Source organism: Somniosus microcephalus, chromosome 3 (assembly GCF_052327205.1).
Source record: "Somniosus microcephalus isolate GS21.2 chromosome 3, FLI_Smic_1.0, whole genome shotgun sequence".
Taxonomy (NCBI): Eukaryota; Metazoa; Chordata; class Chondrichthyes; order Squaliformes; family Somniosidae; genus Somniosus; species Somniosus microcephalus.
Genome location: NC_140989.1, coordinates 356,094,824 through 356,108,227, shown reverse-complemented (window position 1 = coordinate 356,108,227; position 13,404 = coordinate 356,094,824). Strand labels below are relative to the sequence as shown.

The following is a 13,404-nucleotide window of genomic DNA, read 5'->3' as shown; positions in this document are numbered from 1 at the left end:
AGAGGACACTAAAAATATCCCAACACTGGACAAACAGGGGGCAATGGGGGGGGGGGGGGGGGGGGAGGAGCTAAACACAAAAACACAATTAAAATCACTAAGGAGGTGGTACTCGGTAAAATAATGGGACTTAAGGCGGATAAATCCCCCGGACCTGATGGCCTACATCCTAGGGTCTTGAGAGAAGTAGCGGTAGGGATTGTGGATGCATTGGTGATTATTTTCCAAAACTCCCTGGACTCCGGAAAGGTCCCGGCAGATTGGAAAACTGCTAATGTAACACCCTTATTTAAGAAGGGAAGTAGACAAAAAGCTGGAAACTATAGACCAGTTAGCCTAACATCTGTGGTTGGTAAAATGTTGGAGTCCATTATTAAGGAAACAGTAACAGAGCATTTGGATAAACATAATTTAATAGGACAGAGTCAGCATGGTTTTATGAAGGGGAAGTCATGTTTGACAAATTTGCTCGAATTCTTTGAGGATGTAACATACAGGGTGGATAAAGGGGAACCAGTGGATCTAGTGTATTTGGACTTCCAAAAGGCATTTGACAAGGTGCCACACAAAAGATTACTGATCAAGATAAAAAATCACGGGATTGGGGGTAGTATACTGGTATGGGTGGAAGATTGGCTATCTAACAGAAAACAAAGAGTTGGGATAAATGGTTCCTTCTCGGGCTGGCAATCAGTAACTAGTGGTGTTCCGCAGTGGTCAGTGCTGGGACCCCAACTCTTTACAATCTATATTAATGATTTGGGAAGGGACCGAGTGCAACATATCCAAGTTTGCCAACGATACAAAGTGGGAGGGAAAGCAATGAGTGAGGAGGACGTAAAAAACCTGCAAAAGGACATAGACAGGCTGAGTGAGTGGGCAGAGATTTGGCAGATGGAATATAATGTTGGAAAGTGTGAGGTTATGCACTTTGGCAGAAAAAATCAAAGTGCAAGTTATTATCTAAATGGAGAGAAACTGCAAAGTGCTACAGTACAAAGGGATCTGGGGGTCCTGGTGCATGTGAAACAAAAAGTTAGTATGCAGGTGATCAGAAAGGCCAATGGAATCTTGGCTTTTATTGCAAGGGGGATGGAGTATAAAAACAGGAAAGTCTTGCGGCAGTTTACAGGGTATTGGTGAGGCCACACCTGGAATACTGCGTGCAGTTTTGGTTTCCATATTTAAGAAAAGATATACTTGCTCCTGAGGCGGTTCAGAGAAGGTTCACTCGGTTGATTCCAGAGATGAGGGGGTTGACGTATGAGGAAAGGTTGAGTAGGTTGGGACTCTACTCATTGGAGCTCAGAAGAATGAGAGGCAATCTTATCGAAACATATAAGATTGTGAGGGGGCTTGATCGGGTGGATGCGGTGAGGATGTTTCCACTGATGGGTGAGACTAGAACTAGGGGGCATAATCTTAGAATAAGGGGCTGCCCTTTCAAAACTGAGATGAGCAGAAACTTCTTTACTCAGAGGGTAGTAAATCTATGGAATTTGCTACCCCAGAGAGCTGTGGAAGCTGCAACATTAAATAAATTTAAAACGGAGCTAGACAGTTTCCTAGCAGGTAAGGGAATTAGGGGTTACGGGGAGAGGGCAGGGAAGTGGAGGTGAGTCTAGGTTCGGATCAGCCATGATCCTATTGAATGGCGGAGCAGGCCCGAGGGGCCGTATGGCCTACTCCTGCTCCTACTTCTTATGTTCTTATGAATGTAGGACTTTGTGTGGAAGGGGAATTGGGCTACAGGCTTCTGGATAAATTGAAGGTTGGGAGTCCGTTGAGGGCGCAAGAAATCAAATTTAAATCGGAGTAGTCTTAAAAGAAAACTCTGATTGTCGATTTGAAGGTGTGTAATTCTTTCGGGTGACTGTTTTCTATTAAATTTAAATGTAAATTAAATATTTTTGATTGACTTACTGATGCAGAATGAAATAGTGTGCTTTTGTTGTAGCCCATTTTCAAATTATTTCTGTGGAAGCAGATTCAATAATAACTTTCTATCCTTCTCGAGCTCCACTCCCTTCCCCTGCCCACCCAAACAATTTCAGCATCCTTGTTTTTAAATTGTCTGCTGTCCACACCACCATTGTATTTGAGCATCCTCCTCTAGCTGTGCATCTCCCCATGCACCCTCCACTCTGCCGCTTGTCCTTTGCTGCACCCTCAGTGGTTTCTATTTGTCAAACCTCTGCCCTGTCAAATTCAATCCCAAAATCTCTCTGCTTTACCACATTCTTCCCTCGCCTCCATTCCAAACACTTGATTTTCACTTTCCTCCACAACTTCTCTCCAGTTTCCTACTCAGTGTCCACCTTTTCCTATCTTGTTACTCCCTCCAAAACATCTCCTTTTCACGAGAAGTACTTCAAAGACGGTAGCGTAAGAAACGCGGAGTGTGGCAGTTTACACCCACGTACTTGGACAGCTGTGACTCAGTGGGTAGCATGTCGCTTCTGAGTCTGAAGGTTCTGGGTTCAAGTTCCACTCCAGAGACCCGAGTGCATAATCCAGGCTGACACTCCAGTGCAGTACTGAGGGGGAGCTACACTGTCTGAGGTGCTGTCTTTTGGATGAGACATTAAACTGTCTGCCTCCTTGGATGGACGTAAAAGATCCCATAGCACTATTTAGAAGAGATGGGGAGTTCTACATGGTGGCCTGGCCAATAATTATCCCTCAACTACAGGAACCTTTCGATTTACCGGCACCTAAATAACCGAAAATGTCGGTTAACCGGCAAAATTCAGGAGTCGGTTCAGGTAACTTTTATTACTTGCACAGCAACAAATGGAGGAAGGCAAGGGTGTGGCTGCAGCTGTTGCTAAGCTACAGAGACGCTTGCAACTTGTGGACATTGTTCTGAAGCTGTTGCTAAGCAACAGGGTTTGTTGCTTTATACGGAGCTCTCAGCTCCGTATCTTTTAACTATTGCTTTCGGTTATCTGGAATTTTTGATGAACCGTGCCGGATAAAAAAAAGTTTCCTGTAACATCACACAGAATATCTGGTCATTATCACATTGCTGTTTGTGGGAGCTTGCTGTGCACAAATTGGCTGCTGCGTTTCCCACATTACAACAGTGACTACGCTTCAAAAGTACTTAATTGGCTGTAAAGCGCTTTGGGACATCCTGAGTTTGTGAAAGGTGCTATATAAATGCAAGTCTTCCTTTCTTTTTACACGTAGTGCTGTTGCATTATTAACTGTTTCCTGCAGGCCTTCGGCATGTTTGTGAAGTGTGGCCAGTAAAGTAATTGCAACTTTGTTTTTTTTTTAAATAGTTAAACAAAGCTTTCCAAGAAGAAGAATCGCCTTCTATTATCTACTGCATTAGCATGCAGTGGTTTAGAGAATGGGAAGGATTCGTCAAAGGCAAGGAACATGGTATGTAAACCACAATGTTGCAAACACGAAACATCGGCTAACGCATTGCTTCTTTTGCCAGCTGTATTATTTTCAGTGATCTGGACGTGCTTTTTACTAGCCTTTATTTTCCTAGTGGGTGAATGTATTGAGGGTAATTTGGCATAAGAGCGTTAGAATGCAGTGACAGAAAACGACAACTTGGCTCATCCGGCCAGCTCTACCGCAGGTCACGTTTCGGCATCCACGCCCGATGTGTTCACTGGGCCGAATGCCTGACCTGTCCACAGGGCGAAGCTTGCTGATTGGCTCAGATTTCACATTCGCGCATCTGGTGCATGTCTGACTCGGCTGTAGCGTAATGGAGATACAGTCCGAGCATTTCCCATCCCGGATCCATTTCCCTTCACTCCATACTGAATCGGATTAATGAGAGATCTAGTTCAAGGGCTGCCGTGCAGAGCAGCACAAGTTACAAAAGAGTAAGTGAAGTAATAGTGGTTGGGTGATGAGAAGCCTGAGTTCCAAAAGCCTGACGGTTGTAGGAATTCCCTTCTGACTATTTCAGGTGAATCAGTGTTTACATCCTGACTGTTGAAATCCAGACTCCTTGCACCACCTGTACTCCAACTTGTTCTTTCTCAGGACCTCAAAACTGTGTCACTTCTTGCATCCAAGACTTTGCTGCCTCCTACAAATGTCAGGTTTTAAAAAAACAAGCTTGAATTCTCCTTTTACACCACTTCCTGCTTTACCTCATCTCTTATTCTTTTCAACCTGCTCTGCGGACTTTGCTCCACGATTTCTCAATTTATTACAAAGTATCTGCTGCGCTAGCAGAAATTCTAACCCATAATTTAGCTTTAAGCACAAGGAAGTTGTTTGTTGTCCTGAGTTTACTGCCTGGATGTCTTAGTTTAGTCTTGCAGTTACTCTAATAAAATATTTTTTTAATTTTTTTTTTTTTTTTAAGTGCATACAGACAAACATTTTTAAATATGACACCACAAAATTGGGAAATCATAGAAACCAAAAGTAAAATAAACACTAATTTTATATAGCTGTTAATCGTGATGTGCTGTAAAGTAAGTTTAGATTTACTTGGCACATTGTTGTAACTATATTCTGATCAATTTTTGACTCTTGGGTATTGAGATCTTGTAGGACGTTTAATTATGACCGGACTTGCCCTCCGCAGCCGTATGTAGCAGTTGAATATCATAAAGATGATAGAATGCAATACTACTGGCCTCTGTATTCGGTCTTCTATTTTTTAAAATTGTTCTATTATTTCAGCTTTAATAAGATGCCATTCAAATGACAAAAATGCAAAATGTGTTATTTGCAAAATGTATGTGTAGTGATCTATAATCTGCCTTGTGCCACTTACATAAATATCCAGATTATAGGAGAATATGCCCCAAGTTAAAATATCCCCTCTCGATTTAATGCTCATTTAATTATTTTCCTGTCTTAGAGTATCCTGGCCCGATTGATAACACCAAGATAGGTGTCGGCAAGAGCAGCCACGTGTCTTTAAAACAAGGTACGTGCACATTCGCGATTCATGGTAACTTTTTTTTGCAATAGAATAGCAAAGATAAGTTATGTTAGACCACACTTGGGATATTGTGTACAATTCTGGTCTCCCATATTACAAAAAGGATATGGAGGCACTGGAGAAAGTGCAAAAACTATTTATAAGGAAGCTACCAGAACTGAGAGGTTATAACTATCGGGACAAGATAGAATAGGCTGGGGCTTTTTTTCCTCTAGAAAAGAGAAGGCTGAGGGCTGACCTAATAGAGGTCTTTAAAATTATGAAGGGGTTTGATAGGGTAGACGTAGAGAAGATGTTTCCACTTGTGGAAGACTCTCAAATTAGGGGCCATAAATACATGAGGGAGAAAGGAATGCAGGAAACTTTGTGCTATCCGGCACCGACGGGACCGAGCTGTTGCCGTTCCCTCAAAACTGCCGGACACTCCAGCGCTAATGTTGAAACATACGGAGATTTTCAGCTCCGTGTGAATCAACAAACCCTGTTGCTTAGCAACAGCTTCTAAACAGTCGGCAAGCGTCTCTGTCGTGTCTCTAGCTGAAGCTGTTGCTTAGCTACAGACCTTGCAGAGCTTGACTGTTGAGAAAAAAGCAACGAAAAGAAAAAAAACGGCTCCTGATTTTTGCTGGTGGCTCGAGCTTGCCGGACATTTAGCCTCCGGATAACACACAGTTTCCTGTAGAAGGTTATGCTGATAGGGTTAGATGAAGTAGGGTGGCAGGAGGCTCGTGTGGAGCATAAACCCCTGTTGGGCCAATTGATCTGTTTCTGTGCTGTAAATTCTATGCGGGTATCTGTGTTCATTTATTGTTGGGGAAAGTGATTTGGGACCGAGAGATATCCCGTGACAAGCCCTGCAAATGTCTTGAGGGCCGCAGTTTCATATTTGAAAAGTCTTCGAGACACTACCTGGATCTGAGTGATAAATTATTGTCCTATTGATTATTCTTCACTGAACCAACGCAAGCATTCAGTGGGGGAACGTATTGGGACCTCGGTGAATGGACAAAAATCATCTTTGTCCCACAAACGAGTCCAAGGGCACTAATTAAATCTTTTGAAACCTGATGAGCACATAGGGTGAGCTGCTGTGTATATTTTAATCATAAATTATGTAAGAACATAAGAAATAGGAGCAGGAGTAGGCCAATCGGCCCCTCGAGCCTGCTCCGCCATTCAATAAGATCATGGCTGCTCTGATCCTAACCGCCAATCCACTATCACAGAACCATCTCCTGAATCTAACAGAACTAGACACACAAAATAGGAGCAGGATCAGGCTACACGGCCCCTGGGCCTGCTCCGCTACCCACAGGGCCATGACCGATCCGAACCTAGACTCATGTCCAAATTCCTGCCCGCTCCCTGTAAACCTTAATTCCCTTTACTTCTAGGAAACTGTCTTTCTGTTTTAAATTTATGTAATGATGTAGCTTCTACAGCTTTTTGGGGCAGCATATTCCATGGACCTACCACCCTCTGAGTGAAGTAGTTCCTCCTCATCTCAGTTTTGAAAGAGCAGCCCCTTATTCTAAGACTATGCCCCCTAGTTTTAGTTTCACCCATCATCGGGAACATCCTCCCCGCATCCACCCGATCCAACCCCTTCACAATCTTATGTTTCAATAAGATCGCCTCTCATACAACCGAGTTTCCATTTGAGTGTGAATTGCCATCGGTCTTTGTATTGAAGAAGTGTCCGCCTTCTAGAGGATTGACTTATTTGAGCTTCCATTCAAAGCTGTGGGAACTGCAGCCTGGTAAGCCTTTGTTTTGAGGGAGAAACAGGAAGCTGGAGTAGCTAAGACGAAGCTAGATAAACACATGAGGGAGAAAGGAAGAGTGTTATCCTTAAAAGGTTAGATGAGGAGGCTTGTGTGGAGCATAAACACCGGCATGGACCAGTTGTGCCGAATAGCCTGTTACTGCTGCAAATTCTATATAATTCTAATTTCGAGAAAATTCAACTGGCACCTTTTTTTGGAATGTCTCCAGTCTTGGTACCACCAAGAGGTCCCCATCTTCTGGACCTTACAGATGTGGCGTCCTTCATGCATGCAGATGCAAGGAGCGTTGACTAAAAAGTCTTGCGCAATGTTTTTTTCCCAGGTGGTGAAGATTGACTATGCATTATATTGGTGCTGAGAGTTAATGCTGTCTACTTCCTTTCCTCCTCTTTGTAAAGCACTGAGATGTCCTCCTACCCATGAGCCCAATACAAATGCTTATTGACTATAGGTTGCATCTGTTATCATTTCCCATCCATTGGCTCATCTTCCTAGTGGAATGAGGCAAAAATCTCCCAAAGTGCATGGGTCTTAAAGCGTTTCAACTACTGAGAAGTGCCATCAGATTGAGTCATGTTACATAAGTAGTAAGAGCAGGAGTCGGCCATACGGCCCCTCGAGCCTGCTCCGCCATTCAATATGATCATGGCTGACCATCGACCTCAACTCCACTTTCCCGCCCGATCTCCATATCCCTTGATTCCCCTAGAGTCCAAAAATCTATCTAATCTCAGCCTGGAATATACTCAAACACTCGGCATTCACAGCCCTCTGGGGCAGAGAATTCCAAAGATTCACAACCCTCTGAGTGAAGAAATTCCTCCTCATCTCGGTCTTAAATGGCCAACCCCTTATCCTGGGACTATGCCCCCTAGTTCTAGACACTCCAGCCAGGGGAAACAACCTCTCAGCATCTACCCTGTCAATCCCCCCTCAGAATCTTAAATGTTAAAGTGGTTCCAGAACTTGTTCCATAGCCAAGCAGTCTATGGAATGATAACTAGTGGTGAACTTTGTCCACAAGATGGGACATTGCTCAGTCCTTTGTCAAAACAGCCTTCAACTTGGTCAGTTAGTGCTGAATCTCACCAAATAGTGCTCCCCATTCAGTAGAGTGGTGCACGTGGTGTTGGACAAAGATTCAGAACAGGGTTCATGGTAGAGATTCTTCACTATTTTTCCGCAACCTAGTTATCCAGGCATTCTTAATCTTCAGTAATCAAAGACAAATGAAAATCTTGGGAGTCTGGAGCTGATTTATTCTTTCTCTTTTGAGGGTTCCTCTATCACTTTCCTCCTCTTCTGTTCATCCCTCCATTTTATAGAAAATTTTGGTAGAGGACAGAGGTCATCTCTAACCTTTCTGACCATTAAAGTCCTAGTTCTCCCACCCACTTCAGTGCAGCTCCACCAGTTGTATTGTGCCAACAGAGCACTGTTCTAGGTGGCTGATTGGAGTTAGCCCTCTGGTCCTGACACCCTTGATAGAATTGTTGTTGAAAGAGCAGATCACACCGATTGGGCTTACTACCTTGAAGTTTATTTTTAAATATCATAACTTCATGTCCAATACCTCCTGAAAAGTTTCCTTTTTGTAAAGTAGAAAAGATTTTGATATTTGGTGGTTAGAAAAAAACCTCAAATGTATCCCTTGTGATACTCCTCCCATCTTAAAATGTAGGCATCAAATGCAAAATGAAGGCCTGAAATCGCCCATCGTATGTCTGTGTATTGCAGGTGTGGACTGCACTGTAGAACATCCTATCCTTGCTCTTCTGAGTGAGGCGAGAGTCCTACTACTGAGCCAAGGCGGGCGGCTAAATGCATTCATTATTACAGGGAGGCAAAAAAATAATCAGTTGGAGCGGAGACAATTTTGAGAGTTAATAAGTGACTTTGGAGACAACACCGGTCACCCAGCCTGCCTCCTGGAGCAATCCAGATACCTTTACTAGTCACAGTTGTTTAGATCTGACGGCTAGAGTTGTATGGCTTTTGGCAGATCAGACCTAGATCTGGTTTCAAAGGCTAAGATTTGTCTATTTTCCGCGCTCTTCCTATCACCGTGATACAGGGTTAGAATGCTGTGATCACAGAAACCCCACAATGCAGATAGAGGCCATTTCGGCCCATCGAGCCTGCACCGACACATATCCCACCCGCTCCCCGTAACCCCTACACCAACACATATCCCACCCTATCCCCGTAACCCCACGTATTTAATCCCCCTAACACTAAGGGTCAATTTATCATAGCCAATCAACCTAACCCGCACATCTTTGGACTGTGGGAGGAAACCGGAGCACCCGGAGGAAACCCACGCAAACACAGGGAGAATGTGCAAACTCCACACAGACAGTTGCCCGAGGCCGGATTCGAACCCGGGTCCCTGGCGCTGTGAGGCAACAGTGCTAGCCACTATGCTACCTCTGCTGTTGCATCTGAGATCAGCTAACTCCGCACCAAATAGGAATCCAAAGTGTATGGGGGAGGTCTACATTAGATTGGTCAAAAGCCCCAGGCACCCAAGATAAAAAGACTTGTATTTATACAGCACCTTTCATCACCTCAGGACGTCCCAAAGCGCTTTACAGCCAATTAAGTACTTTTAAGATCATAACCTCGGCCCCCATTACATTTTTACTTATTTTTTATCCGCACCTTTGTTTTGGCCCTTCCCCCCCCCCCCCTTTTTTTTTCTCTCCCACACGGCAGCTGTCCCCCATTCTGCCAGCGCATTTCACACCTAATCTAGAGCCGTCTTTTGTCTCCACCAGTCCTATCACCGTCTCGTTTTGAATACCTCTTAATGTCTCTTCACTTCTCTTTTGTTCTCTCCCAGCCTGGCCTTTTAATCTATTTCATTTCCTGTGCTTTTTCAGTCTTGACAAAAGGGTTTGACCCGAAACGTCGACTCTATTTTCTCTCCACGGATGTTGCCTGGCCTGCTGAGTTTTTCCAGCATTTTCTGTTATTTTGGATTTCCAGCATCTGCAGTATTTTGCTAAAGTACTTTTAAGTGTTGTAATGCAGGAGGTTTGTACGTGCCTGGTAAATACAGAAATTGATTTAACATGTAAGCTTCTTATCCACATAAACTTGATTTAACTGATGTCCATGGCGATTGTAACCAGGCAAATCGGGTCTGACTGATTTGCAGGGAGTCCAGAACCGTGGACTGACTAACCTGGCCACGTGCAGGTTTCAGTTTGTCTAGAGAGACCAGCAGCCCTGTCCTAGCAAACCCAACGAATCATCTAAATGTGTTGGTGGGTTTGATTTGGGTGGGTGCTATTTACCGGATCAAAGATCCCGTGTGTTAAGTGGAGCCCATTCTGGGTAGTGCTGCTAATCACATTTTGTCATTGTTCCGATCCAGGAGCTGATTCCGGACAAATCTCAGAAGAGACCTGGAACTTCCTGCACTCCATCTACGGAGGGGGCCCGGAGATCACTTTGCGGCAGAGCGTCAGCCATCCCGATGCATCGTGCGTAGAAGAAAAAATTGAGGTTGAAACCCGTTCGGTGCAATAATTGTTAAAGCAGATGTTTAAAAACTGAAACTGTGATGAATTATGCTGGATTCGAAGCATTCCAGGGTGTGATACTTTCTGAAAACAATTCTTGCAGTGGCATTAACGATGTGTTTTAGGGACAATCACAAAGTAGCCCCCGTTTTGTAATATAGTTCGATGTAGGTTTCTGGCTTACCTGATAAAACTGTACTAAAGGGTTGGAGGTGTTTTCTGATGGTATGGGATGTTGCTTTGGTCTGTGAAAGGCCCGCGCACTGAAAGCGTACTAGTGTGAAAAACGGGTTGCTTATATTAAGTTGACTCAGGAACGCACTGATATCTTTTGTTTGCACTGCACTGTGGACGAAAAATTGAAGATTTCAGAACTCTTGTCCGTGCTACTGTAGGCTGCGAAAGGAATATTCTCGGGAGAGCTCGCAAAAATTGTAAAGATGAGTTGAAACACAATATGTAGGGGGCAGGTTTACTCCAAGTACTGTGTTCATCGAAATTACAAGTAACTAAGAAAGCCATTTCGCCCATTGCACTGGTGCCATTGCTGGCTCTTCAACTGTAGTTATCTTCTCTAATCCCCTCTCCCTCCCTTTTTATAATTTTCAAATGCTTATCCAATTCCTTTTTCAATGATATAGTCTCTGCCTTAGTAAAGCATTCCATGTTCTGTGGGGGGGGGAAAGTCTAACTATCCCCTAGCAGTAATGAGTTTATGCTCTTGTTTACCAATTTCCAAACCAGTAGAAACCCATCTTTCACTGTTTAACCCCTCTCAACCTTTCATCGTTTTGAAAACCTGTTAAATCACCCGAACCATTTCTGTTCCAGTGAAAACACTCCAATTTTATGAGCCTTACTGTCGGTTTTCCTCAGTTGATATCCCTCTCGCCTCTTGAGTCAGAAGGTTGTAGGTTCAAGTCCCATTCCAGAGGCCTGAGCACATAATCGAGGCTGGGATTGCTAAAGAGTGCTGCATTATCGCAGATGCCATCAAACTCTAGCACTGTCACCTCGTCAGGCAGAAGGTCGTAGGATCAACCCCTACACCAGGACTTGAACACATAATCTCTCCTGGCACGCCAGTGTTCCTGAGGGAGTCTGAGTTGTCCACTGGATGAGGTGTTAAACTGAGCTGGTCTGAAGATCCCACAGCATTATTTGAACAGCAGGCAGTTCTCCCGGTGTACTCTTGACCCAACCAGCACCACCAAAAGCTGGTTGCTATTTCTGGGTTCTTGCTGTGTGAAAGTTGTTTGAGCGACACTATAAAAATTATTTCCCGAGTTACTATCCTACATATTGAGACATAAGAGCAGGAGTAGGCCATATGGCCCTCGAACCTGCTCTGCCATTCAATAACATCAGGGCTGATCTTTGACCTCAAATCCACTTTCCCGCCCAATCCCATACCCCTTAGAGTCCAAAAATTTATCGATCTCAATCTTGAATATACTCGACGACTGGCCATTCACAGCCCTCTGGGATAGAGAATTCCAAAGATTCACAACGCCGTGAGTGAAGAAATTTCTCTTCATCTCCGTCCTAAATGGCCGACCCCCTTCTCCCGAGACACTGACCCCCCTAGTTCTAGACGCTCCAGTCACTGGCATCTTCCCACACTGATGGTCTAAACATTGTTTTCAAATACCATAAAACGAGAGAGTTTCCTGTGCCCTGCTTTCAATAACTTGCCTGCAGCTGATCATGTGAACATGACGGAAAGGAAAAAAAACAAGCTGGTTCTTCAAGCCTGCCCCACACTCATGATGGCTGGAGTATCATGACTAGAAATACCCACTCGCTGAAATAAAACTCAATTTTACTGTAATGTATCTCTGGACTTCCTACTGCAAGGTCCAAATAATGAAGAAAGAGAAACTCTTCATTGCAGAAACAGCGAGTGTAAACTTTAACCTGCAACAGAAGGAGCCTGTATTAATTGGGTTTAGCCTCATAAGTATGATTCTTGTGAAACTTCTTGGGAGTATTCCACTAAAAGCGCAGCTGATTATTCTCTAGGGTAAAATTATGTAACTGATGCAAAAATGCTCCTGAAGCTTGTCAGAATGACTAATTGTTCATGTGCAACAATCTTGTTGAGTTGATCATTTGAATATCAATCTCCTTAGCATGTGCCTCGAAGGAATGTTCCATAAAGTTAAAGCAAAGTGTTAGCCAGAATGTGACTTTTCTGTTTCCAACAGGTTTTTCCCTTGAGCTTTTTTTGTATTAATTTATTTTTTAAACACGCATGTAAATCTCAACTGTGACTGATTTAAGTTTAACTTGCACTTTGAAGAAATTATGACTCTAACTATCTTATTGCATTTTTTTAAAAAAAGTAATCATTTATGTAAGGAATGTACAAGAGTACCTTGAAGAATTTAATTGTACAATAATCGCAATTAATGGAACCAGGCTACATCAACTCTTAGAACGAAGCACTTGCTCTCTCACCTGTGCATGTTATGTTTGTGGCATTAGGATCATGAATGTGGAAATGTGCTGCACTGATGCAGAAATACAGAATTGTGGAAGTAAAGTTGGAATGCATAATAAGTGGAGGATGTTCTCTTTGCCTTTTAATGCTGTATAGCAATGGGGACTGCCTCTTTTGTTCAATAAAACAAGTGACAACATGAGCTCTGCTACTTTACTCTTTAATATTTGGTCATCTCAAATACCTGTTTTTCCTGAGTCTTGAGAGAGTCCCTTCGATCTGACTTGCCTTCAGGGGATATGTCTGCATTTAGGCAAAACAAAAGGAAAAAACAGCAGATGCAGGAATTCTGTAATAAAAACAGAAAATGCTAGGAAACGCTCAGCAGGTCAGGCAACATCTGCGGAGAGAGAAACAGAGTTAACATTTCAGGTCGATGACCTTTCATCAGGACGGGAAGATGTTACAGATGAACAGCTTGAAGCAAATAGAGCCCGGGGGAGGAGGGGGCGTTACTGTGTCAGCCTTGACTTAGTTGGCAGCACTCTTGCCTCAGTCAGCAGGTCGGGTTTGAGCTCCATGCCAGAGACATTACACTGGCTGGTGAGAAGGTCTTATTTATGTACAGAGTTTTTTTCCTGAAGGCCTGAATCCTTGCCTGTCATTCGGCACCTTGTTCAAGTGGCCACTCAACGTGCGAGTTTAGACAGTGAGTGT

The 13,404-nt window shown here is 43.6% G+C and overlaps 1 protein-coding gene across 4 annotated transcripts in view; it reads left to right on the top strand.

Annotated features, from left to right (window-relative positions):
• The window catches only part of usp33 (ubiquitin specific peptidase 33), an 83,593-nt gene extending 70,704 nt beyond the window's left edge, over positions 1–12,889 (top strand). For 3 of the 4 annotated variants that reach the window (XM_085983460.1, XM_085983458.1, XM_085983459.1), the window contains exons 23-25: positions 3,288–3,390; positions 4,847–4,915; positions 10,097–12,889. In XM_085983460.1, coding sequence (XP_085839586.1) covers positions 3,288–3,390; positions 4,847–4,915; positions 10,097–10,251 — 327 coding nt within the window. In that variant the 3' untranslated portion in view covers positions 10,252–12,889. Of the gene's footprint in view, positions 1–3,287; positions 3,391–4,846; positions 4,916–10,096 lie in introns of those variants that run through there. The other variant, XM_085983461.1, reaches the window with a different exon arrangement.
• The last annotated feature ends 515 nt before the right edge of the window (positions 12,890–13,404 follow it).